Consider the following 25936-nt stretch of genomic DNA (forward strand, 5'->3'; position numbering starts at 1 on the left):
CTCAGTCAGCAGGCCTCAAACTCTCTCTGGGGACCTCTAGAGTGCTCTGGCAGCCGGCTCATTTTGTGTGTATAATCACTTTCTGAGTGCCCATGACTAGCAGGGTCAGTTAACTTCCCCCTATGAGCTGACCCTAGGGTCAAAGGTTGCACCAGTCAACAATGGGAAGCCCGTGCTTCCTCTTTTATAAACACTGTTAGGGTGACAGCATTGATAGACCATTGCCACAACATTTTCTGGTCTGTGAACATCAATCAAATGTGTTGATGTTTTACATAACTGATGTACATTTGATAAACATCTTAAATAAAAAAAAACTGAATATACAACTTGATTAGAATTTATTTAGATGAAAACAAACAAAACAATTACTAGAGATCCAACAACATTAAATTACTAGATATCGATAAGCTCGTTTTTTTTTTTCTTATATGTTGTGGCTAAAATCATAATTCAATTCTATTTTGTCTAAAAAAAAAAAAAAAAAAAAGCTTAAAACAACATGCACATGTACATTTACGCATCACAGCAGTATAAAATTATTATTATTATTTTTGCTTAATAACATTTAACAGTATCAGGCAATTAGTATCTTTGTTTGAGATTAATGTCAGTTTAAATGTAAAAATATAAAAAAGAAAAAAATATGTTTTCCTGTAACTGACATGGTACCAATATGTCATGCATCGTTAAAAATAATTAATTAAAAACCGTTTTCTTTCAACAAAGCATAACATTTTTCTCTTAAGGAATTTTTTTCCACTTAGGAGATCTCTTCACTTTTATGCTCAGTTGTTCATGATATCATAAAACAAACATACTGAAAGAACTTTACAATGGATCTGTAACAAATTTTGCTGCTGAGAGTGGGATTTCTGTCATCGGTAAGTGAGGAGCAGGAAATGGAAAACCCGGAGCGGAGCTGGAGAGGAGTGATTATGGAACATTTTGGGCAGGGAGGGGAAATTGCTGTCACTCCACAAGCTTATTCATTATATTGCTTTGATTTATTTAATCAGCTTCATTCCGACAGTATGGGATACAGTTTTTATCTTGTGAGTTGATGCATTATTTATAATTTCTCAGTGTTTTAAAATGTTTTTCTCTGCTGTGTTCTTCAGACAAAGAGTCTCTGATCACAGACAGCGGGAAGCTTCACACTCTCGACCTGCTGCTGACTCGACTGAAGTCTCAGGGCCACCGAGTTCTCATCTACTCTCAGATGACCCGCATGATAGACCTTTTAGAGGTGAGTGCTTCCAGGAACTTCTCACAGTCGGTGACTGACAGCCCCGTGGCCTGTGAATATTATGTAGCTACGTTGTGTCATTGTAACATGCTTTTTCCTTTAACCTTCAACCTTTCCTTCATATCCACAGAAATCTGTCTGTACTGAAGCGATTGTAGATATCTGAAGACATGCTGTACATGTTTTTGTTTACATGTTCATTTTACTCTGAGTAGTTAATCCTACAAGAGAAGAGATGGTTAAATTTGATCAAGCATTGTGAAAGGAATGTTTGCTATTAAATAGCTTCATATTGTTAAAGCTGGACAAAAACTGAGAGAAGAGAACTGGAGGAAACAATCACTTTTTCCAGAGGCACACAGTTGTTTGCCATACATGCAAGCCAAACATGGAGCTAAAAGTAGAAGCCTCCAATAACATTGTCAACATGATCCTACACAACAGCGCTCATAGTCTAGAAACACCTTCTTAGAGTCGATAGGAATTCCTTCCGATTCATTTTGGCTTAAGCGTTTTTCATGGCAGTCTCTCTAAAGTCTGATTACGTAGATTTGACTTCCTTTATTTGTGAAGTAGTTGGTCTATAGAAAATATTAAGCATGGAAAAACATGGCGTCGACCTTTGGCTTTGATTGGCCATTAGTTTTGGCATATTTTTACTTTGTCAACATAAAAATCTTGATTGATCCTATTTTCTTTTTGGATACACATTCCTGGTCTTATTGTGAACGATTCATCAGTGCACGCAATTCAAAAGAAAAAAATGTTTGGCTTTACATTCTTTCATCAAAATGTAATAACTTACCCCGCCTCTGAAATGACTTTCCTTTTCAGCTGGCATCACATATTTGTCTTATCAACCCCTCTAGTTTGTGATGAAGAATATATTATTTACAATGTCCTGCGCTTTGAATAGAAATATGTCATAATATATATAACCATTCTAGTTTCATAATGTGTATAACAAACTTCTAAAATATAAAGGAAGCTATATATTTGTATTTATAAAGACCTATATAATATAACAAATTTTATAAAAACAAGTTACAAAGTATATGTATGCAAAATTAAATAAGTGCCACTGGAATTAAATATAATAATAAAATCCAGAAAATATTTACCTTTATTATTATTTTTTTACTGTTAAAAATGTTAAATCATTGAAATGTTTTAAAAACATTAAACAGTGTTTTCTGTGGACACCCTAGAGCCCCTCGTAGGTCTCTGGAGCCCAGTTTGAGAACTCCTGCTCTGCATCAGTGTATTCTCTGTGCAGAAGCCGAAGATTGTCAAGTCTTGTCTCCTTTAATATTGTGTCTCTCCAAACAGATCCCTTGAGTGTTTTGGTCAAGTTTTTTTATTTTTATTATTTATTATGTGTTCAATAGCTTAACTCCCACTTGAGGTCTATTCAAGCATTTTCCAGGCTTTATTCTTAAGTCTCAGGCTAAATCATGTTATGTTGGAGTTATATTCTCAGCGGTGTAATTCAGTTTAAGATGGTCCAGTTTTTGGTTCTTACAGCTGCAGAGAAGCTTGAGATTTGTGATCTAATGTTACTTCAGGCTGGAAATAAGTACTAATCAAAGACATTCAATGTCAGAGAGACTTCATAAGGTCCAGATGTGCTTTTGGGAGGCCATCCAGTGGAGTCGAGACTTCACTCTGGGTGGCGTAGGAGAGTGAGAAGTCATCTCTGAGAAGAATCTGCAATGCTAATGAGGATCTCTGGCGGTGTGTTCAGGGGGACTTTATTGAAAACCAGCCCTGCAGATTTTATGAGAGGATTAAAGTGAAATAGACACCAGTTTCATGTGTTTGCCTGCATGATTTTCCATATTGTTACTTGAAATGTTTCTTAACTGTCCTACAGGAGTACATGGTGTACCGCAAGCATACATACATGAGACTGGATGGTTCATCCAAGATTTCGGAGCGGCGGGACATGGTGGCTGACTTCCAGAGCCGGTGAGTTTTAGCTAGTTTTCTGTGGCCTGACAGCCAGGATTGAAAAAGGGACGCAGATGTCTATAAGTGCCCGTATCTTCTTAAACCTAATTAGGGCTTGTTTTTCCAAAATGTCACCAAGCGTAAATTCCTCATCCCTGGGCTTTGCGCTTTCTTCTCCTTCCCCACCCTTCCTCACGGGGTCTGGTTTGCATTAGCTCAGCTCTCTGTGGGTGCAGTGGGCTCTGGCTTTTATTTTCTAGAGGACAATGTTGTATATTGAAACGTCTCTCTGTGTAAATCCTGAGCAGTTGGGCACGATCTGCCTCCACTTTATTTGCTTTCTCTCAGTGTTCTGGCCTCCCCTCCCTTTGCAGGACGGATATTTTTGTCTTCCTCCTCAGTACCAGAGCCGGAGGGCTTGGGATCAACCTGACAGCTGCAGACACGGTGAGGCCGCAGCCCATCAGCACATCATGATTACCAGATCGCCTTCCCCCCACCAGAGGCCATGAGAACGGCCTCTAATACTGTATGAACTCAATTAGCAGTCATGTAATAATAGCTGCTGAACTCGTTGACCTTAACATGGACACTTTGAAGCTTCAACCAAATGGTCAGCATGGAACATGACCAACCACAGTTTGTTTGGTTTAGGGGTGGGACAATCTGAAATGGTGGATACCACAATAATAGAAAGGTATTAAGTAAATAAACAAATTACTGTGCAGCAGTCTCTGGAAGCGGTTACACAGAAAACTCTCAAATGTTCAGTTTTTAGTAGACAAAGATTAGGATCAGAATGAATTATAAAAAATCTAACTGCAAAGTGTTCAGCAAAATGTGCAGTTCAGCTTGAGGATATCTCGTTTGCATGTATATTACAAATATCTCTGATATATATATACAAAATATATGTGTGTAAAATTAATTAACTGGCTTTTATGTTGTCACTTTACTAAAATTAAAGAATATTATTTTAGATTATCTGGAAAATATTTACTTTTTAAAAGCATGTATAAAATATTAGTAAAAGTAACTCAAATGTTTTGAAAGTCATTGCATTAAACATAATTAATTTATTAAAATAACATGCTAACTTTGACAGCCATAATGGAATTAATGAAAAAAATGCTTTTATTTTATTTTATTTTACCGAATGAACACCATTAAACTAAAGCTCTTTGATCGAACATAAAGGACTGTGTTATGTTAAGAATATTTAAATTAATATAGCAAATGTTTGAATATTTGGTTTAATATGGAATTCTCTTGTCAACTATATTGTCATTTTCATCAGGCAAAATTAGATGGCATTTTAGTCTGTGTAAAATAAATGAGACATGACAAAATATTGAATAATTTAATAAATATACAACTGTAAAAATAATAATAATACTGTATCAGCAAGGTACCTTGTTAGCATGTAAAATAAAATAAAAAACTTCTATGCCAGATACAGAAAATTATTTTCAGTGTCGTGTACAATAATGAACAGTGAACTGACTATGGAGGTCTGCGACATACACAGTATTTTAAGCCAGAGAGAATTATTTGTGCAAGAACTGAAAATGCCATCTGTGGAATAGCCATGAATAGGAATGAGTTCATAAGAGGAGATCATTTCATGTGACTTAGGTAGCCATTTCCTCTTTTTCCAGGTTATCTTCTATGACAGTGACTGGAACCCCACAGTTGACCAGCAAGCTATGGATCGAGCCCACAGACTAGGACAAACCAAGCAGGTCACAGTCTATCGGCTTATTTGCAAAGGGACAATTGAGGAACGCATCCTACAGAGAGCCAAAGAAAAGAGTGAGGTTAGTACACAGTAGCGAATCCCTTTCTTGGGCCAGAAGGTCCCTAAAATAAAATGTAGCACATTTCAGCTTATTCTGCAATGGTTGGACAAATTACCCCTTTTCCTCGTAGCTTACATCCATTAAAAGTAAAAAAATAATAATAATAAACTCAATGGGGTTAAAGGAATATTTATACTGTAATAGTTATACTGTAACAGTACAATAATAATAATAATAATTATACTGTAATTGCATATATAATTATATATTGGATGTCATGTATCAACACATCATTATAGTCAGTATATGTTTCCAAGAGTCACATTTTCTCCTCTTTCTGCTCTTACTGATTTGATTTATTTATTCTCCTTCTCAATAATTACTTTCGGCTGTGGGATCTGCACTTCAGATTCAGAGGATGGTAATATCAGGAGGAAATTTTAAACCTGACACCCTGAAACCCAAAGAGGTGGTCACCTTGCTGCTGGATGATGATGAGCTGGAGAAAAAATGTGAGTTACCACTCCGCTTATGATAATAAATGCATATGTAGAAATAGAATCTAAATGGATTAATAAATGAATTAATTGCTTGGCTATGATTGGATGGTTTGGGTGTGTTTCCGGGCAGTGCGTTTACGGCAGGAAGAGAAACGGCAGCTGGAGGAGAGCAGTAAGGTGAAAGAGAGGAAGAGGAAGAGGGAGAAGTATGCAGAAAGGGTAAGTGAAGAATCGACTTCCTGTGCATGGGTGTTCAACAATAATTATATATATATATATATATATATATATATATTATTTTTTCAATATAGAAATAAAACCTTGTTCAAAAATGTCAATATTATAAAAGCATGTAAATTATAAAAAAAATAGCATTGCTTTATATTCATTACTAGGTTTTTTTTTGGGTTTTGTTTTTGCTGTAAAGATTTTCTATAAGGTTCCTGATGTAGAAATCCATATACAAATTTTAACAAATTATTTTGTAAGTGAACATCAAGAAAATGTCCTAATCATCATTGTTTATCTGTCCTCTTTCCCTTCATCCCACTCATTTTAAAAAGAGAAAGGAGGATGACCCAGACACAAAGAGGAAGAAAGAAGGTGTGAATGTGGTCATCCCTTTTGTCCCGTCTGCAGACAACTCCAATCTGTCAGCAGATGGAGAAGACTCGTTCATCAGTGTGGACATGGACTCGGCCATGCCCAGCCCCTTCAGTGAGGTAAGAGTGTATGTATGCACTTCCTGTACTGGATTGAACTGTGTGATCCTAATAATGTTTTATTGAATTGCAGTGGTCATGATTTTAGGAAGAGTTATTGTGCAGTGCTGGTCCTGTAATGACATTTCTTTAGCTGATGAGTCCACAAAATAATAATGTGAGAGCTTTCCCAAAGAATGGATGATTCCTATAGAGCTGTTATGCCACTGTCAACACACATCCTCTCATTTACCTGCCATATTGGTCTCACGCCGTTCTTCCTCTGGTCCTGCTGTCTTTCCTTCGTGGTGCTGTCCCTCTGTCCCTGTCTCACCCCTAGAACTATGTGTCTCTGCAGATCTCGTTGAGCAGTGAGCTCCAGCCCAGCTCCATTCCTGCAGACGAAAGCAGCAGCGACATGTTGGTAATTGTGGATGAACCCATGTCTTCTGCTCCACAGTCCCGTGCCACCAACTCTCCCGCGTCCATCTGCGGCTCTGTGTCTGACACGATGAATGGTGGGTGTACTTGGTTTAATTCTTGTTACTTTTTTAATTGTATTCAGACTTGTGTAGCTCACAGAAAGATTTCACGTATTTCATACATTAAGATATTTTGTTTTCAGCCTAAACACCTACATTTGCTACAACTTCTTGCTTCTCTGGTCTTATACATGTGTTTATTGGGGATTATTGCTTTACTGTTCAAATCCCTGAATACAGTTTAGCACAAATAAGTCTTTTATGCTCACCAAGGCTACATTTATTTGATCAAAAATACAATACAAACGGTATTATTGTGAAATATCTTTACAATTTAAAAGAACTGTTTTCCATTTTAATATATTAAAATGTAATTTATTCCTGTGATGGATTGTTACCCATTTCATCATGCATGACTCTCTCTCAGGTGTCTCTTCCCAAGATGTATCCAGTCCAGGCAGGGGAAGGTCCAGTCGGAGTCGAGGACGACCCAAAGGCTCTGCAGGAGCTGGGAAGTCTTCTGTGAGAAAGGGAAGAGGACGCAAGTCCTCCGCGGGCAGTGCTGCAGCCATGGCGGGGGCGATGGCAGGGGCGGCAGCGGCGTCTGCAGCTGCGTATGCCGCATACGGCTACAGTGTGTCCAAAGGTAACAGACTTGTCTTTGACTAACAGAACTCTTGGTGAATAGGTCTATAACATTCATCTATTCATCTATTGTTAATCAACCCTCTTCCAGGTGTTCCAGCAGCTGGCTCCTTACAACCGGCTCTTATTCGGTCTTCAACCACACCTGCCTTTGTTCCAGCTGGCACCTCCTCCCGCCAGGCTAAAGGAAGCGCTATGGCCACCAACTCACAGACTTTAGCACACGGCAGTTCACAAAGCAAACACAACGCCACTAAGAGAGCCAAAGGACCCAGCAACCACAGTGGGCGGTAGCAGCATGTGAATGTTTGCTTTTTGATCGTAGCTTGGCCAGTACATTTTCAGTCCAAGGTTGATGATTCTCACGCTTATGATGTCAAGCCGTTATCAGACCGCAAGCCCTATTGTCACTGGGAAACCCGACCTGATGCACATCCCAATTTAGCATCCATTTCAGGGGCTGTTGAGCAGTATACGAGGAAGCACACTTCCATAAGTCACTTTTCCATTGAGAATATGAAATTTAATTGTTCCTTATGAACAGAAAATAGCCATTGCAATGGTTGACAAAAGAGTTTGTTGTTCCAGTGAGAGCTCTTTTTTTTGTTTTCTGATGACCAAGTATGCAAAGGGCAGCAGGGCCATTCTTCCTCATCTTCTGGCTCTGATCATAAAATGTTAGGCATCATTATGAGCAGAGATGAATTGAAATGGGAATGGGGGAGGAATGTTGGTTATTGAACACCCTCTGGAACAGTCTTTACCTTGAACACAAAGGAACAGACTAGACTGCTTTTGTAAGATTGCTCTTATTTTTGTAGGACAGACTTGTTGACATTTGTTCAATATAAATAATGAATGGCCGCCTTTGTTTATTTGCTGCAAATTCAGATTTTGGCTTAAAAACTAATATATATTTTCTCTTGGGAAGAATAAAATAAATCAAGGTTTTTTTTGTAGTAAATGCAGTGGGAAAATTTCGGAAGTGAGTGCTGCTCAAAAACCGTCACAGCTGATTGTGACTTAAAATATTTGGATGTGAAATGTATCATAGCTTAAGTTAAAACCTGGTAATTTAATTTATGATGATCTGTGCTAGGTATAAATTGTATCAAAGCGGTTTTATTTTTTAATAACATGAAAAGTCCATAATTTTGTGGTATCTGTGACATATGGCTATGGTTTTGAGGAATGCCATCTCTGGGTTTATTTTGTCTTTAAAAGTGATGATAATTGTTCAATGTATGTAAATACTTAAAGGGTATCATTCTCCATTTTCCTGCAATTGCTTGTCTATTTTTATAGGTCAATGTAAATACCTGGAGAAAAACGTAAATGGTCCTTTTACTAAGAGAAAAACTAAATAAACATTGATTTGAAATTTTCACTCTGGTATAATTTCTGCTGAATCTTTAAAAAATATATAGTTTTTAAAATGCAAGTCTACTTGAGTTAAATCTTTTCACCTTAGCTATTTTGTTTTCACAAGTTCAAATGTGTTTCTAACGTATTAAACACAAAACACACAACATTCAGGTTACAGGTTCTCTAAAGGTTTTAATGTGCAAAAGGAAAACAATTGTAATGGCTTTACAGTATTCTGCTTCAGTGCAAATTAAAATGGAAGTGTATTGAGGTTTCATGCCCACATATTCCAAAAAAATTAAAAGTGAACCGCTTTAAAACTGGACAAACTTTGGCAATAGATTGTCACACAAACATGCCTTTGTACTACAGCACCATATACTTGGGTCAAAAGCACAAGACAACTGAAAACTGACAGTAACTGATATCATGCTATAGAATGACAACACTGACAGCCTAAAATACCACTTTCCCTTAATGCAGTACCTTAACTTTAGTATAGTAGGTTTTAATAGCTTGGTATAGGGAGAATGAAATATTTTAATAGTCACTAAGATCACAAACACACCTCAAGGACGGCAACATGAACTTTGTTAGGACCTTAATGGTGTTTGGGCTAAATGTTGACTTATTTAATGTTTTACAGAAGATACAGGTGTCTAGCCTGCTAACAATATGGGTCTAATAATGGCGAGAACAGCTTTTTCAATGCAAAACAGATGAGGGTCGTCCACATCAGGGCAGCTGACTCTCATGAACTCCGCCAGGCGAAGCAGGTACTCGATGTTGTGGCCCGACTTCCCCTTGCACACGGCGATCTGAGCGGCAATTTCTTCTGTGCTGGCAGGCCCCAGGTAAATAGGGTTGTCAGGCGTGGCAATGTAAACCAAAGCCTGGACGGGTGACTGGTTTACACCCTGCGGGTAGAACTCTACGACCTGGGTCAGGTAGCCACCTCTTACGGCCTCCCTCACATTCAGGTACTTGAGAGACTCCTCTACCTGAGAGCCAGTCACTTCGAAGGCAACACCCCAGGTGCACGCCTGTGTACGAAAACACAAGGTTAGTCACATCTAGTTAGGGGAAGGGGTATTTAAAAGCTATAGTTCACCCAAATTTTTTTTAAATTTTGCTCACTCATGTTGTGCCAAACTCAAATGACATTCTTCCAGCCGAAATAAAATGTCAGGCACAATTTACTTCCATTGCATCTATTTGTTTCTATACAATGGAAATGAATGGAGACTTGAGAAGCTATCATTTAGCGCTCAGTTACACAGGTTTGGAACAATGCAAGCTCGAGTGAAGAAAAAAAAAAAATCCATTACGTTGCACTTACGTCATCCTCCTCGATGAGCGTCACCACTCTTCCGGGCTGTCATTGAAATACGCAAAGGTCAATGAGAAACTTATATATATATATATATATAAAATATATATTTTTTTAATTGCGTAAATGAAGTAACTCACCATTTCATCATCTCCACGATGAAAATTATCTCCGTGCCAGAAGCGTCTCTCGTACCCCTTAATACAGCCGATCTTGCTCCTCTTGTACTTGAAGTCTGGTTTCCACACCAACGAACCGTAACCGAAGATCCACAGGCTGGATTTTCCAGCGATGATGTCTTGAGGTTTCATCTTTACAGGATGGTATGAGGATAGAAATGGTAGTAGTGTACACTTTGATGTAGCAGCTTGTTTTTCTAAATGAATGGGCCCACAGGCTAACTGGCTAGCGTTAGCTTCCTCCGATCAAGCAGAAGAGGTATCGGTTGGCTCACGGCTATACCGCGGACGGTATCAGAGCCCAACTGCTTGGCAGTTGTGATGGTAAAGTCACCCAAATCGCTTTTCTTTGCCTGGTGCATGCCTATGCCGTGCAGTTACCGCATTATTGCCTTAAAACTCCATTTTGGCCTCTTCGGCTCTTTCAACTAGAATAAAACACAAAAACTGTTGCTAGCTCACAGGCCAGCCCACTGTTTACCAACAAACCGCTACCAAGCCAAACACACGACACCTCAGCGTCAGAAGAAATAGCCTTTTAACTAGCCTTTCAACCGTTGCTTGCGAGCACCCTAGGTTACCCTACTCCTTCTCCTCCTCGGTGGATGATGAAATGTGGGCTGCTTTGGCAGACTATATGCGACGGCGTTTATGGGTGTATCTGACTTTGCTCAAAATCCTGTCCAATCACAGCGTAGATATGGCGGGGCGTTTTATCTTCTATCCAATCAAATAATCTCGCCTTGACTCTATAAGCGAATATCTCTGTGATTGGCTTACGAAACAGAAAAAAACGCGAGATGTTCTTTAATTTCATAGGCGGACCAGACGTCAGTCAAAGCATAATCTTACACTCATTCGTCAGATAATCTGTCGCTTAAAGTCTGTTCGGCTGATGCAACTTGAACAAGCGTTTCAAGCGGCGATACTGGAACAGTACGTACTGTTAGTGTTGCATCAGGCTGTTATTTGACACCGAAAACACTGCTGAATGCACAAACAAGGTACCAGATTAGACTTTTTATGGAGTCTTCATTGGAAGATATAATAATTCATATAGTATTACAGAATATCTGAGAAAATAATATAACACATTTATTTTAAATGCAGTAGTTTTGTCAAATATTAAATGGGTCATTCCTGTTATACAAGTGACTTTTATGCCTCAGTGATTTATTTACTCATATTTTCTCTAAAATAAGTCACATATTTATAAGAAATGGCTTAAATTGTATATTTAGGTCTTCTTTATCACTTAAAGAGATACAGAGATAATAGACATTATAAATACTATTTTGTATTTTACACACCTTTTATTGATATATGCATTCAGTTTTATTATGTCCTCAGTGCAACATGATCAACTTCCAAAAGAAATATAAACCATGAAATGATGAAAAATCAAAAAGATGGGGGGGGGGGAAACTCAAAATATGTTTTAATTATGTTATAGATTAGGCTAAACTGCCTCTAATCATACATATAAATCATGTGAAAATATAGTTATTTATTTTACTTTTTTTTTTTTTTACCGTGTCCCTGAAGTCATCTTCCACCCAGTTAGTACATATTTTCTTGCCTTCCAAGACCGACTGCAATTTAATTGAGACCATTTTCAAGAAGTGATATCATTTATTTTTCCCACTGGAATTCAATTGTACAAAAGGAGTTAAGCTTCAACTCTCACTCCCAACTTTTGTTTTTAGTTTTTGAAATGTTATCCTGCTTGTCCCACCCTTAAAGTTCCACCCTGTTAGGCTATATTATGGAGAATGTTTGTCCTATCAAACATTTTTTAAAACAAATGTGACATAGTTATAAAAGTTATTTTAATCTGTAGAAGGTTAACTAGCTGAATGTTGACCACTCAAAGAGTTATGGCCAATTTAGCTTAAAATTTTCCACCCTGTTAGATTCCACCCTGTTAGGTTAGGGTGGAAATTCTAATAGAATAAATATTTTGTGTATATAGCAAATTTTATAAGATACTGTGCAGAACCCTTAAGCTCCCAGGTAATAGAGAACTCGAGCTTGGAGGTAAAAAATAAAAGAACACCCACTATGAGAGGGGAAATATTAAAATATTCAATACAATTAACGCAGCATCCATTTTTTCCATCATAATTGTCATCATAATAACCACAGAAATGGCATCACTGTCCATTACTGTTCCTTCTTGTGATGGTTTTTGTGTTTGTTTGTCAATCTAGTTAATCAAAATGAATTATAACATCTTTATTTTTATTATGTCTGCCCTCTCTAATTTTTTATTATATCTCTAGCCTTCTGAATAGAGAATTGTTTTGCCACCATGATTGATTGTTAAGGAACCACATAGCTAGGCTATTTTGTGTCCCTCCCCCAAAGGAAATCAGGATTTTTTATTATTATTATTATTATTTTGGTATTGTTTTGAAACTATATTATATAGGTGCAGTTCCACACATTACAGATGGGAAACCATGCAGGACAATGACTGAAAGCTTGTCCACTGTTAGACTGGTGTTCCACGCTGTTATACTCTGTTTCACCCTGTTATTCAGTCATTATTAAGTCATTTTAAATAATAATTTGACAGCAACGTTACATTTTTGTCATACTTTTGCATTATTTTGTGAGGTGAGGACCACTAACATCATATATACAGTATGTTTTTTTTTTGTGTGTTATTATTTACTACCTTACAGGCAAAAATGGGCACAAAAAAGTACTTGTTCTTTATAATTAGAATTCTATTCATCAATAATTGTGTTGTTATTGTTTTGAAAATGAAAAAATAATAAGGGACTTATACTATCAATGAAAAGCTCATTATTGTTTAACATTTACATTATTAATAACCATCTATATGTCCCTAACAGGGTGGAATATTTTCATGGCCAGTGTCTGAACAATCTACCCATAATCCCCGAGCTTGACCAATATGTATTCCTAATAGTTAAACATGTCACTATAAAATGTTACCGCATACCAGGAATGACCCAAATGCATTTTTCCTTGTCATCAGAAAATGTAACATGCTTCAGACATCCCTATTAAATTTTATCCTATCATGACTGCTGAGACAGATTAGTTTCTTCCTAAAGATCTTTTAAGATATTGCATCGGCTTGCATTTTAGATCTCCTTTGTCTGTAATCTCTATCTATGATAGTGTGACAAATTTCTGACATTTCAGAATCAGTACAGTAACATCTTGACAATTTTTCATACATCTCGAATCTTTCTACAAACCTGACATCCAGTGCCACATTCTTGGCAGGTTCAACCCACATGTGTTCATCTCTATTTTGATTACATTTCACGATCCTGTTACATATTATGATAAAGTAAAGGTCATCAGTACCTTAAGTTCAGAAAGTACTCTAAATGCATGTTGTTTGTCCTTAGAATTGCGTCATGTTCTTAGCAAAACAAATATTTATGTACTAACCTGTTTTCTGTCTGGAAGATTCAGAGACAAATTAAATTAATGTTTTTGCACATTATATATACATGGCCAGTCTGAGAATAACAACATGACAGCATCATCAAACTATTAAGAAATACAGGCAGGGCAGACTTGTGATCTCAGTAGCGTCACAGTTCTCTTGTCAACCCTGCTTGGGATTTACGTCTTAGGTTGACACGTTTTTATCAGGCCAGTTTCTAAGCCATTAGTCTACTGGTGACACATTTAATATTCACTCTGATTGCAGATGTAGCATCTTTTTAATTCAAAAGAAAGGATGGGCTATATTTTATTATTACCCCATGTTATTTCCTTTTTTGCAAGACTGCTTGTAATATTTTCCAGGAAAATGAATCACTGAATTTCAAAACAATTAGATCAGGGGAAATATTTTATTTGCTGTTTTTGCTGCAAATTTTTTCTTATAAAAAGTTCAAATTAGTCCAATTTAGCCACCCCTTTCCTTGTAGTATAGCTTAGGCTCTTCTTTGGTTAAGATAAGATTATCTATAAATAGAGGTATTAGCTGGCATCATAAGATACAAGCACATGTAAGCTCCTTAAAAGTCTGCATGATGCACAAGCCTTTCTCTGCCTATAGCTCAGGAAGACAGGGGAGCTCCAGTGACCAGACCTTTCACGGGACAGCCTGTTCACTTTCTCCAGCGCAGTAACCTTAGGTGTGGACACGCTAGGCCCCCGCTGACCTATGAATTTCAGAATGGAAAGAGGGTCGTGTGAATAGCATGTATTGCTGTTTCTTTTTAGCCGCTTCTAACAAATTTCTAATAATTGGCTGCTGCTCAAATTCCTGAAAGAATTTATTAGCATAATTAATAGAATTTTTATCTTAATTCTACTATAATTAATATGTCATTTTACAAATCTTATTATTTAAAAAATGTATGACAGATCTTTGTGCTAGTCACATTGGCTCATGTAAGTTTGACGTTATGTTGATGACCGGTTGACAATGTTGGGAAGGTTACATGGAAATGTAATAGGTTACATTACAAACATGCCTCTGTCCCAACTTTTTTGGAGTGTGTTGCAGCCATCAAATAATGTTTATTTACTAAATAAGTTGGCCAGTGAAAACATTGGAATATTTATCTTTGTATCTTAGTGAATTAAATAAAGGTGAAAGAGAATTAACAATTAACACTTTTTAAGATTTTTTTATTTTTTATAAAAATTTGGCATAGCAAATCTTTGCATGACAGGAAATGCTGGAATCTAACAATGCCTTTGAAAAAAAGTGAATACTAAAAAATAGTGCATATACATAAACCCAAATAGGAAATAAAATTGTTATCAAATAAGCTTGTGTCCTGTTTTCTGTACTAAACTCGTGAGACATTGGTGTCTCATTTTAGAGCAGTCACTGCAATTCATGAAAGAAATCAAATCTCTCTTATGTGTGTGTGAGGAATTCAGATGCAGCCCCCTTTGTAATCATTAACATTTTCATAAGTAACTAATTTAATTACACATTTTTCTCAGTATTTGTAACAGATTACAATTACATTTATTTTGTTATTAAATTACATAATTCCATTATATGTAACTAGTTCCTCCCAAACGCCAGTTGAACTGGTTTCAGCTATTCAGAAACATACTACTGTCAAATGTAATAATAATAATAATAATAACACATGTACAGTATGGCCTGTAGAGAATGGGTGTGCCATAGGTTGGAGACCAAGAAATATGTATCCAAAATAAACAAACCCAGAAAATCTAAGAGAAAGTACATTCCCATGCCCTATGCACACATATAGTGCACTTAAACATTCTTCCTGCCATACATGATAAAATACAGGGAAGCGTTTCAGACATGTCGATGTATTTCCTAAATGTTTTTTTCATTGGTTCACTGATAGATGAGAATGTTTGATAATTATATTTATTGTGATCATCACTTTTTAATCTTTTTTATTATTATTATTTTAAATAATAGTTATAAATAGTTCTTAATAAATCCTTTATAACTATTACTTTATTTTGAGGAGCACAAATAAAATATTTAAAGAAAAAAAAAAAAAATATATATATATATAATATAAAACAGAACTTTATGTTCCTCAGAAGAAAAAGTCAGACTTAAAATGACATGAAGGGGATCAAATAATGACAGAGTGTATACATGTTTTGGTGAACTATCCCATTAATAGATGTAAGTCTGTACCTAATATTGTCTGTACATACCTTTTTTGTTACAAGGTTAAACATTTTAATATTTCACAAAATTCATCCTATGAAAGTGAACTTCAAGAACCGTGTGATAAGCAACAGACAAGAAGGTTTTATTTATTTATTTAATGAAAATTTATACCTTGTGTTGCTGTACAATTTTTACAATTTTGGGCATTTTAGTGACATCTAGTGTTAGTGGAGGAAAATTGCAGACGGAGGGCCTCTGGGTTAACTGGATTTCTGGCTCATGATGGTTGGTTGTATTTTGGACATCATGTTTTAAATTGTACATTTTAGTATTGCCTTTGAACGCTCTTTTAGGAAGGCATTAATTTGCATTTTCAGGTTCGGAAAAAGTTAGTTTGAATTTACCCAAATTATTTCCTTTGGCTGACTGTTTCAAAATCTAATGAATGTTTAGCATCCTTCTATCAAGGATGTTTTTACATTCTACAGCACAGTTTTCAAAATACTCTCGAAAAGAAATCAGTAGTCTTGATATGATGCCCCCCTTCCCTTTTGTTTGTTATGTGCTCGTTTCCTGAAACTTTGGGGATCCATACAAATACAGAGAACGGAGAAAGAAGGAGATGCGTGAGAAAAGCGTTTGGCCAGTGCCGGCATGTTCTGCGTTTTTTAATCAGACAGGAAGCAGGAAATGATGTCACTGGGTCACAAACAGGATGCAGTGATTCTAACACAATGAGAATGCCTGGCCATGCGATTTAGACCCAGAGGCCAGAGAGCAACACACACACACACACATACGCACTTGCAGTTGCAGCAGGAGAGGTTCGGGTAACAGGTTGCATTGCGAAAGCTTTAGCACAAGACTAATTGCTGCGATAACAAGTGTTTAATGCTCTGGCAGCTGACGGAAATTCTTTTGGAACCTTTCGAAATGTTTATTCTTCCTAAGTGTCCTTTTGACCCAAGCACAGAAGCAAAGACAAGGATGCTTAGATGACACGGATGAACAGGATGTGTGTGTGTGGAGTGTGTTTGCGTGGCATAGATTTGTTGTCGGTTGTTGATTATGTTGCTGTGTGGAATGGAAAAAAGCCAGAGCTTGACCTCCTGGAAAACCATTTGTGGTTTCGTACTTGGTTTAACTCAAAAATGCATCTCCTGCATGGCCCTCTGGTGCCTTGCATGGGGTCTCACAGTGTTGACTTTGGCCAGGGTGATGAATTATTTGGAAAGAACTGATGGGAAGTAATAATGTTGGTGCTGAACATCAAATGAAAGTCCAATTGCCTTTATTTTATTTTTTAATGCACATCTACTAAAATTGCAGATTAAGCCTTAGCTGAGCTTTGCACCCTTTAGGTGATCCTGTACAGCCTGTTCTGCACGGAATAATTTTTTTATTCTGAACCTTGCTTTTTTTTCTCATTTATTCCATGTGTGGAGTACATAATGCCACTGAAACCCATCTGTGGGCACCAAGGCCACGTGTACAGCTCCAGTTGATTCTTTTGTTGGGTTTTGAGATGTCTCCTTTAGCCCCGAAGGCGAGGCTGAGGCCCTCAGAGCTGGAACTCGTTTGTGTCTATATACAAGTATGCGTATTTTCTTTATGTGTGTTCTGCTGAGCAGCTCCATGATGAGCCCGGTGTGAGGGGCGGCATATGCTGCAGTTTTTTTTATGGAAGGGCAAGGTTGTACCCTGGGGCATCTGTTTCGGTTTTCTGAGGAGGGGCCGCTCCTCTTTGGTTTGCGCTCTTCGCCCGTCTTTGTTTCAAAATTTCCAGCTCAGGGGGCCTGTATCCGAGGCAACGGATTTAAATTTCAAGCCAATCTACAACTGGGGAAGGGGAATGTGTGTGTGTGTGTGTGGTGTGTGGTGGTGGTGGGGGTTGAGAGAAAATAGTTCATTTGTAACCTTTGTAAGAAGGAATAAATGCAAACCCTTGTGATATCAATGTATAAATGTATACACAAACAAATTAGAAATTCTCTCTCAGTAAGAACAAAAAATATCTTGAATGAACTTTTTTATTCTTCAGATGTTTGTTTTCTTATAAATATGCATTATATACAAAATAATAGTATAAAACGTATAAAGAGCAGTGTGATATTATTAAATTAACTCTGGAAATAATCACTTTTTAAAAAATTACATTTGGTTCTGTATTCTCAAGACTAATTGTAGGCAGTCAGTGGTGAGCAGTCGCTTTGTTTTTCTGTTTCTGTCCACTTCTTGTCTTGTACTCATGGGCCGTGTTGCATAAAAGAAGTCAACTGAACTTCCTCTTGGATCTTGCTGGCACAGTTCTGCGTGTTACGGTTCGGCAAGTTATTTTTCTTTTCAACTTTTTTTTTTCTCATGTTGATTAAATTCTCACAAAACAATCCAAGAAGACCCTGGGCACAAACATAGCACTCTATTTAATTATTTTAAGGCTTTTTTGTGAATTTTCAGCTGCTTACAATCTTATTGTAAAGAGGAGAGCACGAAGTCTGCTTGATTGATGTTAGCAGTTTTTTTTTTCCTTTCCAGACATTCATAGCGCTCATCGTTGATTTGTTTGGGTAAGCTGAGCTCTGATTGGTGCTCCCCTCCTCGTTCTTGCATAGCTGGCAATGCTGGTTGAAGGTTTGGAAGTCCCTGGCACCTTCTATTGATTACTTGGCGGATGACATGTCCATGATTACCGCAAAATAATCTTTTTTTTCGAATAAGTTCCTTTTTCCTTTCAGTTTTTGGGTGGGGGGAAAACATACCGTAGCAGAATAGTTCAGAAATCATCCAGGACTGTACACGTTTTGTACACAAACACTTCTTCAACATAAAACTAAACTATTGCATTCGATGAGCAGGACTCTGCTCTCTCCAGTTTCTCAAGTTTCTCAGTGCAGCAGTGGACGTCAACATAAACCTCCAGTATTTTTGTAAACAATCCAGAAAGTGATTCTGCTTTGATTGTGTTTTTGTCTCCTCTCTTCATAGACATCAGCCTGTGACTTATACCTGTGGGAAGAGTAAAAACAGAACTGAGCCTTAGATCATGCTTTGGAATTGATTAATTGCTCTCAATACGTACAGAAGAATTTAATTTTAAATATGTAATTTAAGTACTATATTAAGTACTATGTTCAGTAGGTTAGATTAGTAGACACTGACAGAATGATAAAACTGTGTACATGGCCGGTAGATCCCTGCTTGAAACATGCAGACATTAAGAAATGAAGTGATCCTGCTTACCTCAGTTGCTATGACACATTCACTCCTCTCCTCTGCTATTACAAACACAGACTGGTACACGGAGTCCCTTGGGGAACATATCGTTGATATCCTACACTCTGGCTTTTCCCTGCACACACAAATCACGCTTCATGTTAACACAAAGTAAAAGCACATGGGGCTGCTATTTATTGAGCGGAGATGGGGGTGAAAGCATCCCGCTCATTTTTTCGCTTTATAGCGTTTTGTTCTTTTGCTTTGTTTACAGAGGCTGATCCCAGTTAAGAGGAAAAAGCGCCTTTGTTGTGCGGTCCAAATCAATAAAAAACCTTTAATGGGGTAAAAAGGCTTCTTGCTGGCAATGCCTTTGGGTCTGTGTGTAAAATCCACATTTAAGTGCGTAAATGTGAGTTGCGGTTGCAGATATCGAGGTTTAACTTCTTTTAGCCAGTATTGACGTTCGTATTACGGTCATCAAGCCAACGCTAAGTGCAAAGGTTAATATAATGTGCAGCACTCTAATGTAGCATGACCTCAGCATGATAAAGCAAATACAATTCATCCAAACACCTCTGTTTATCAAAGTGATGTAAAATCCATTTCTTTACCTGTACATTCTACTCAATGGTATTTTCTCTTCTAAACACTTTTCGTATTTATGACTTTTGTCCTCTTGGGATACGATGTCCTTGAACTCTTTCGATGAATTGTAGTCCAAGTGGCAGTTCTTGTGTATGTAATTTGATTTGTCAGGTGTGCATTCCACCTCCAAGCTGACCTGCTTATTAGTGTTCTTCAACTGGGAGGTGGGGATTAAGTTGTCTCTTTGCGATTCTGACATGTTGTTCATTGCTTTGCCTCGAGTCCTTTCTCCGGATGCCTGCCTGTGAATGTGGCGCAGGGCAATGACCACCATGCAGAGCAGAACCACAAGAGCCACCAAACCTACGGCCAGAGAAACCGCAGCCCACTGGAAGCGGTCTTGAGTTTCTTCTTTGGTCACGGGAGGGGTGACTGAGTAGTATTCACAGTGGGGTCCAGTGAAGCCACTGGGGCAGAAGCAGGCTGGGGGGTTCCCTGGGATACCCACGCAGGATCCGCCGTTGAGACAGGGTCTTGACGAACAGGCGTTTGAGGGACGGTCGCAATTGCGTCCTTCGTATCCCGGGGAGCAGGAGCAGACGTAGTTGTTGATGCGGTCGTAGCACATGCCGCCGTTAGCGCAGGGGTTGTTTGCGCAGTCGTTGATGTTGATCTCGCAGCGCTGGCCAGTGAAGCCCGCTCGACAGCTGCACATGCGAACACCCCCCAGGACCACACACAAGCCATCTGTGGATCAGTGGCACAGGTGTCAGTGACTAATTTTACATAGATATGCATGCACACACACATCTGGATCTCTGCATCCACAAAATTTCAGAATTGAAAAGTTAGAGGCAGAGAATATCTGTTCTCGTACCATTGGCACATGGCAGAGTTGTGCATTTGTCCACTCTTCTCTCACAGTTCAGACCCGTGTAGCCTCGAGGACAGTCACATGCGTAACTGCGCCCGTTGTCTTTCTCGTGGCATTTACCGCCGTGAAAGCACGGGGAGTCTGTGCAGGTGAGCAGACTGTGTTCACAGTGAGTTCCCTCAAAGCCAGACAGACAGGTGCAGATGTAACCTTTGTCAAGATCCTATAGGGTGAGAAAGGAAGCAGATGTTTCATACAGCTATTTATGGAGCCATTTGCATTGTTTTTTGTTTGTACAGTAATTCTAGATGTTAAGAAAGAGGTTTTTCAAAGAATGCTTGGATCCATTAATAAGGTCATAACATGGCCATCGATTAAACCTGAAGTTTTTCCAAGACACTATTAATGAATATTCTGACATTGAGGGATGATAAAGTTGCATTCAAAATCAAAGAAGGTCTATCATATTTTAGTGATTTCTTTTTTTTAAGTCTATTGTGAAGAGGATTTATTTGTTTGTACTTACTCCAGTCCAAATTCACATTCAAGTACAAAAATAATAAATTAATTAAATGCTTGTGGTTTTAATCAAATTCATTAACTTGGATGTGTCCAAATCACTCAGTGTCTATTAAAACATGAAGGTTTTGGGCTTTTCATGAAATAATTACTCACCGAGCAAAGACCTCCGTTCTTGCATGGGCTGCTGTCACATTCTCGCACCTCAAGCTCGCAATTGACCCCCGTGTAACCAGGCCGACAAGTGCAGGTGTAACTGCCCTGACCTGTATTCATACATGTGGCTCCGTTCACACATGGCTTGTGATGTGTGCAAAAGTTCAAATCTATTTTGAAAGAAATAATACAAAACGTGAGCCCTGGAAAGGGTCATATTTTTCAGCATCAGTGTGAATCACCTTAAGTTCTCCAATGTTTCAGTCACAGATCTACTTATGCAATCTTAAACTAGCAATGAGCTAAAGTGCAGTAAGCTCTATTATTACTATGACCCTGAGGTCAGTGAAGACAAGAGTGAGACATTTAGTCAGCTACTGTAACTTTAAAGAGTTTATGCTTACCTTGGTCACAGAACAATCCACCCCAGCCCTCCTTACAGTTGCATTGCCATGGTTGCTGACAGGTGCCGTGTTTACAAGCTGGATATTTCCTACACTCTGTGCAAAGCTTACCCTGCCATCCTTCTCTGCACCTACAATACACAAATATGCCAAAGAAACACTTTATATATGGTTGTTTTTAAAACTCCACTAAAGCAGATATTCACATAGGTCATTTTTAAGCCTCATCCTGTATGTGGGTCAGAAAATTACAACAGAACAAATACTATATAGACGTATGCACGTATGCAAAGACAGAGATTAAGAGGAATATTCCACACTTCATACACAGGCTTTGTATACTTACACACACTCTCCAGGTTTGGAGCAATTGCCATTCGCCTCACTGCACCCCTCCAGACAGATCGCTGTATTAAAAGTAAAAGCACTTGTTAGTCAAAGGATCATGGGTTAACAGATATAAGGTGATGCATGTCATTTTCCCCATGTGTTTCTCTACCAGTTTATTATTCATTAATTAAAAAGTAAGCCTTTCAGAGATTGATTCTTTAAATAGTGTACAAAACATTGCTTTTGTTTGTTTGAACACCTTATTTGGTCTGAACAAGCAATTTTGGCTTAGCCAGATTTGGGCATAACTACTGTAATATAGTTCTGACCTTTAAATGAATAAGTGTGACGGACTTATTCTTCATATTAAACTTTGTGTCTGAACGAAAACCAGACATGGCAGAAACTGGACTAGACCGCTATTTCGAGATTTTAGTCCATTTTACAATAGGAGTAAAATCCATAATTGCATTGTAGCTTTAAATTACTATCAGCTGCTCTGGTAAAAAACTGAAGTTTAGCACTTGTTCATTATCAGCATAGTGCATGGCTATTATCCAATTAAATCTCTTTCACTGAAAACAATTTACAGAACCTGTCTGGCGAGGTAACTTGCTTTAGATGCGGGTAATTTACTGTTGCCTGTGTTGAGCTGTCTATGACATTGATTTTGAGCGGGTACACGACCTGCACTGAACTGCTGGTTAGACCACAGCAGATGCTCTATCCCAGTAACGGACAGCTGCCCCTATTGTTGTTTGTAGTCTGTGCGAACCAGATTTTCAGCTGCTACGCTGGAGCGCAACAATGGGGACTACAATTTCGTGGCGCGTGGCGGATAATAATGGCGCGATTAACCCGGCGCGTGCTTGCCATGACGCTCGTGCAGGATTAAATTACCAAGCACGCGCGCTTAGAGAATACACAAACTGTGTAAGCGCCCTGATCAACACCGTGAATTTTCAGAGAAACTACAGCAGTACAAAGAAAACGCCGAAAGCCAAACACACAAGACTCAAATGAATACAGTCATACGATCGGCAAACATAAGCTTTTCATTAAACCCGTGACCATCTCGGCACACTGTTTGTATTTAACGTTACTCCTGCTCGACACGATTGACGCCAAACGGAAGTCAAAATCCAATCTTTAAGACCCTGAAGGGACATTTATATTTTACTTGTATAGAAATAGAAAAGACGTTTCAAAATCGTGTCTCAGTGACCAAAAAAGTGTTATTTATCAGTTACTTATAAATGTGCATATAACAAATGACCTGTGAGTGAGTTTAAAAAGGTGACAAAACATCTATGGTTGTTCCATTTCTAAAGTCTCCTATACAAATTCATTTTAAAAGTTTGATCCCTGATGGAATAACTTAAGGTTTGCTGGCAGCACTGTTAACATCACTCATACATGCTCTGTTTTGTTCCATTGAAAATTTGTGGTACGAGCAAGACTCCTAAGTAAGCAAAGCCTCACTCTTCAAGAATAGAGTCCAGTGGATTGTGATCTCTGATTGCTTACGTTCTTCACAGTACTCCCCCTTCCAGCCAGGGAGACAGGATAACTGCCCATCTGGGTTGCATCTGTAGTGGCCAAAACGGTCGTCCCTGGGCGTGCATTTTTTAGAACAACTGTCGCCGTAGTAATTTTCACTGCAGATGAACCGGTAAGAATAACTTAGCTCCGTCTGCTTCCCACTTTGAACATCCGGAAACCATTCAGCCCCTACTTCCAACTTTCTTTGGATGGCAAAAAAGCTTATCTGCAAGTCAGGGTTGTATGTGTCTAGAAAAAAAAGGAGAAAATTGTGATTAGGCCATTGCTGAATTATTATTTTATTTTGTTTATTTTTTTTCACAGGTTAAAAAGCTTAAATAAAATAAGTAGGTTAGAGTGTGGCATGATATTTTTCATTTTACGTTTTTTGATAGTGTCTTAAAAATAAAAAAGGCAGACCAACTATAAGTTCTGGGAAGCTGACACATTTGGAGTAAAACTTATGTTTCTTGTGCTTATGCTTCCTTTGAGTTAAGCAAAATATTCCCATGGTATTATCCCATTCTAAGGGCGGGACAGACAAAGGTGTAAAATACAGGAAAATGCAGTCGGATGGTTTTGGCAAGCACTGTGTATTCTCACCATAGCCCACTGCGCTTTCCCACGCCAAAAATAAACCAAAGGAAGTTCAATTGTGTTTGAGCATGAGAATGCAAAGGTGTTTGAAGCAATAGGAAAATGGTTTACAAATTTGTAAATTTTAAATGAAACGTTGTCTTAGGATTTGGATACATCATGCCAAGGTGTAATAAAATGTTGGAAACGAAATATATATATTGAAAAACGTTCTAATGAAAATACAAGCTTGAAATTCAGTATATGGACAACATCGAAGTGTCGCCCTCTAGTGGATAAAATCGAATCTTACCTACAGGTAGATCCGCGTAAGGGGAGAACCAGGCCTCAATAATCAATGAAAATGAACCCTAGGAGGAAAGAAAAAATAGATTTAGGCCTTTAATAACTAAAACACAAGATACCACAAATCATTAAAGCATGAAAGGATGTCTATAATGATGTGCCTATAAATAAAAACTAACTGCATTAAAAAGCAAAAATTAACAACAGTAATAAAAGTGATAAAATAAAACTCTTAGTCTACACATGTTGAACCTGTACGCATTACAAGCTGCTGCAACCCCAAAACTATAATAAATCACATCGCCTTCTGTTTTCAGCTCACATACGATCAAAAGGAGTTGCATTCGAGCTTACCGGCCACCCAAAGTTGAACGGCAGTCGAATCGGTGTGCTGAAAGAGCCACCTCCCATGATACTGAACGAGTCTGTCCCCAGCACGGGCGTTATGGCACTTCCAAAGATACAATCACCTGGAGACACTACCACCTGATAGTTTTTTAGGCAAACTCGGAAGAATGTCCTGCATTCAGGCTTGCATGCATTGCCATTTGCGAGCAAGCCGTTGAAATTTTTGAACTCGTGAAGGTCGAGTTCGAAAACACCAGATCCAAATATCTGAAGGGAAAAATTACACGCATTACTACATTGCACTGCAAACACTGGCTTACCTACAAAGGTGCTCCTTTAACTGGAGAGGAAATTGAGAGGAACGGGGTTCTGCTGTCTTTCCACAGGACCTTGGACGTTTACCTGCGTCAAAACGGTCGTGAAAATTGCGATGAGAAAGGTGAGCCAAGCTGCCATGCTTTTCGATTCTCCTGGGCAGCCGCGTCACCCACGATTATATTCCCCGAAAGAGCCTATTCCAGTGAAAAAGGGTGCAATGAAAACAAATGCCGAAGAGTTAAAAGGTATATCCCGCTGCGCGTCCACGCTGCACGGCACTTCAGTGTGCAAGAGCACGTCAAATTTCCAGGTTATCCAAAAGGTGAAGGTGAAACTAGAAAATCAGCATCCAGTCTTACCCCTCTTCGTCTTAGGATATCCACGGAGCATGTTTAGTATTCCACAGTGGGCACACCGATGTGTTTATTGTCAATGGTAATGTCTTGTTTTGGTTCTAAACTTTGTGCGTCAGCATTGCGCAGTTGGGTATCCTCGCGCTTCTCGTGTAATTCGTGAATGAAGACTTGTTTCTTACGTACTGCAGTATTTATACTGGCTTTGTGTCCGCGCTGCTCATTATATAAACTATCACGAAACGCCGCCCACTTTATATACTCAGCCCCCCTCTCTCGACAACAATGATATCCACATTTAATACCCACCACTACGCGGATGATGACCAATTGAGCGCGAGTGATTATTAACAAGCCCAGCATCTGTTGACATATTTAAAGCAGGCACGGTTAAACGCTGATCATTTCACAGCGTGCAATTTTCCCTTATACAAAAAATTATAATAATAAAAAAACAAACAAACAAAAAAAAAAAAAACGTTCCAGTCAATTGCGCGGGTAATTAAATCTATCGAAAGCGTGCACGGTCAGTATAGGGTTATATACCTTACCTGATGTTTCGGCGTAGAGCCTCTTCTCTAACTAATAGGATAAC

At 38.3% G+C, this 25936-nt stretch overlaps 3 protein-coding genes across 4 annotated transcripts in view; 1 reads left to right on the plus strand and 2 right to left on the minus strand.

Annotated features, from left to right (window-relative positions):
* LOC132092424 (chromatin-remodeling ATPase INO80-like) overlaps nt 1-8710 on the plus strand; it is a 40400-nt gene extending 31690 nt beyond the window's left edge. The window contains exons 28-37 of the mRNA XM_059498653.1: nt 1122-1249; nt 3123-3217; nt 3574-3646; nt 4858-5016; nt 5408-5510; nt 5629-5717; nt 6062-6220; nt 6558-6717; nt 7109-7327; nt 7418-8710. Of these exons, the coding sequence (XP_059354636.1) occupies nt 1122-1249; nt 3123-3217; nt 3574-3646; nt 4858-5016; nt 5408-5510; nt 5629-5717; nt 6062-6220; nt 6558-6717; nt 7109-7327; nt 7418-7620 (1388 nt within the window). The 3' untranslated portion in view covers nt 7621-8710. The remainder of the gene's footprint in view (nt 1-1121; nt 1250-3122; nt 3218-3573; nt 3647-4857; nt 5017-5407; nt 5511-5628; nt 5718-6061; nt 6221-6557; nt 6718-7108; nt 7328-7417) is intronic.
* Nucleotides 8711-8857: 147 nt separating this feature from the next.
* chac1 (ChaC, cation transport regulator homolog 1 (E. coli)) lies at nt 8858-10820 on the minus strand. The gene is made up of 3 exons (XM_059498654.1): nt 10162-10820; nt 10031-10066; nt 8858-9734 (listed from the first exon to the last, which is right to left on the minus strand). The coding sequence occupies exons 1-3, from the start codon at nt 10330-10332 to the stop codon at nt 9351-9353; spliced, it is 591 nt and encodes a 196-aa protein (XP_059354637.1). The 5' UTR covers nt 10333-10820; the 3' UTR covers nt 8858-9350.
* Nucleotides 10821-18736: 7916 nt separating this feature from the next.
* dll4 (delta-like 4 (Drosophila)) lies at nt 18737-25541 on the minus strand. 2 transcript variants are annotated; one of them, XM_059498657.1, is made up of 12 exons: nt 25348-25541; nt 25073-25182; nt 24677-24937; nt 24330-24387; nt 23426-23689; nt 21915-21975; nt 21569-21699; nt 21165-21334; nt 20493-20712; nt 19642-20362; nt 19055-19163; nt 18737-18820 (listed from the first exon to the last, which is right to left on the minus strand). In XM_059498657.1, exons 2-12 carry the CDS (start codon nt 25124-25126, stop codon nt 18815-18817), a joined length of 2055 nt encoding a protein of 684 aa, XP_059354640.1. In that variant the 5' UTR covers nt 25127-25182; nt 25348-25541; the 3' UTR covers nt 18737-18814. The 2 variants fall into 2 exon arrangements, with proteins under 2 accessions (XP_059354640.1, XP_059354639.1); XM_059498656.1 differs by having other exon boundaries at nt 25073-25541.
* Between the last annotated feature and the right edge of the window lie 395 nt (nt 25542-25936).

The sequence above is a fragment of the Carassius carassius genome, chromosome 18 (assembly GCF_963082965.1).
Source record: "Carassius carassius chromosome 18, fCarCar2.1, whole genome shotgun sequence".
Lineage (NCBI taxonomy): Eukaryota > Metazoa > Chordata > Actinopteri > Cypriniformes > Cyprinidae > Carassius > Carassius carassius.

Coding starts and splice junctions, on each gene's coding strand:
- dll4 (XM_059498657.1), bottom strand. CDS start 25,126: ATGGCAGCTTGGCTCACCTTTCTCATCGCAATTTTCACGACCGTTTTG. Junction 24,938..25,072: donor TCACGACCGTTTTGACGCAG/GTAAACGTCCAA, acceptor TTTTCCCTTCAG/ATATTTGGATCTGGTGTTTT. Junction 21,700..21,914: donor TCCAAACCTGGAGAGTGTGT/GTAAGTATACAA, acceptor TGTGTATTGTAG/GTGCAGAGAAGGATGGCAGG.
- chac1 (XM_059498654.1), bottom strand. CDS start 10,332: ATGAAACCTCAAGACATCATCGCTGGAAAATCCAGCCTGTGGATCTTC. Junction 10,067..10,161: donor ATCGTGGAGATGATGAAATG/GTGAGTTACTTC, acceptor TTTCAATGACAG/CCCGGAAGAGTGGTGACGCT. Junction 9,735..10,030: donor CGCTCATCGAGGAGGATGAC/GTAAGTGCAACG, acceptor TTTCGTACACAG/GCGTGCACCTGGGGTGTTGC.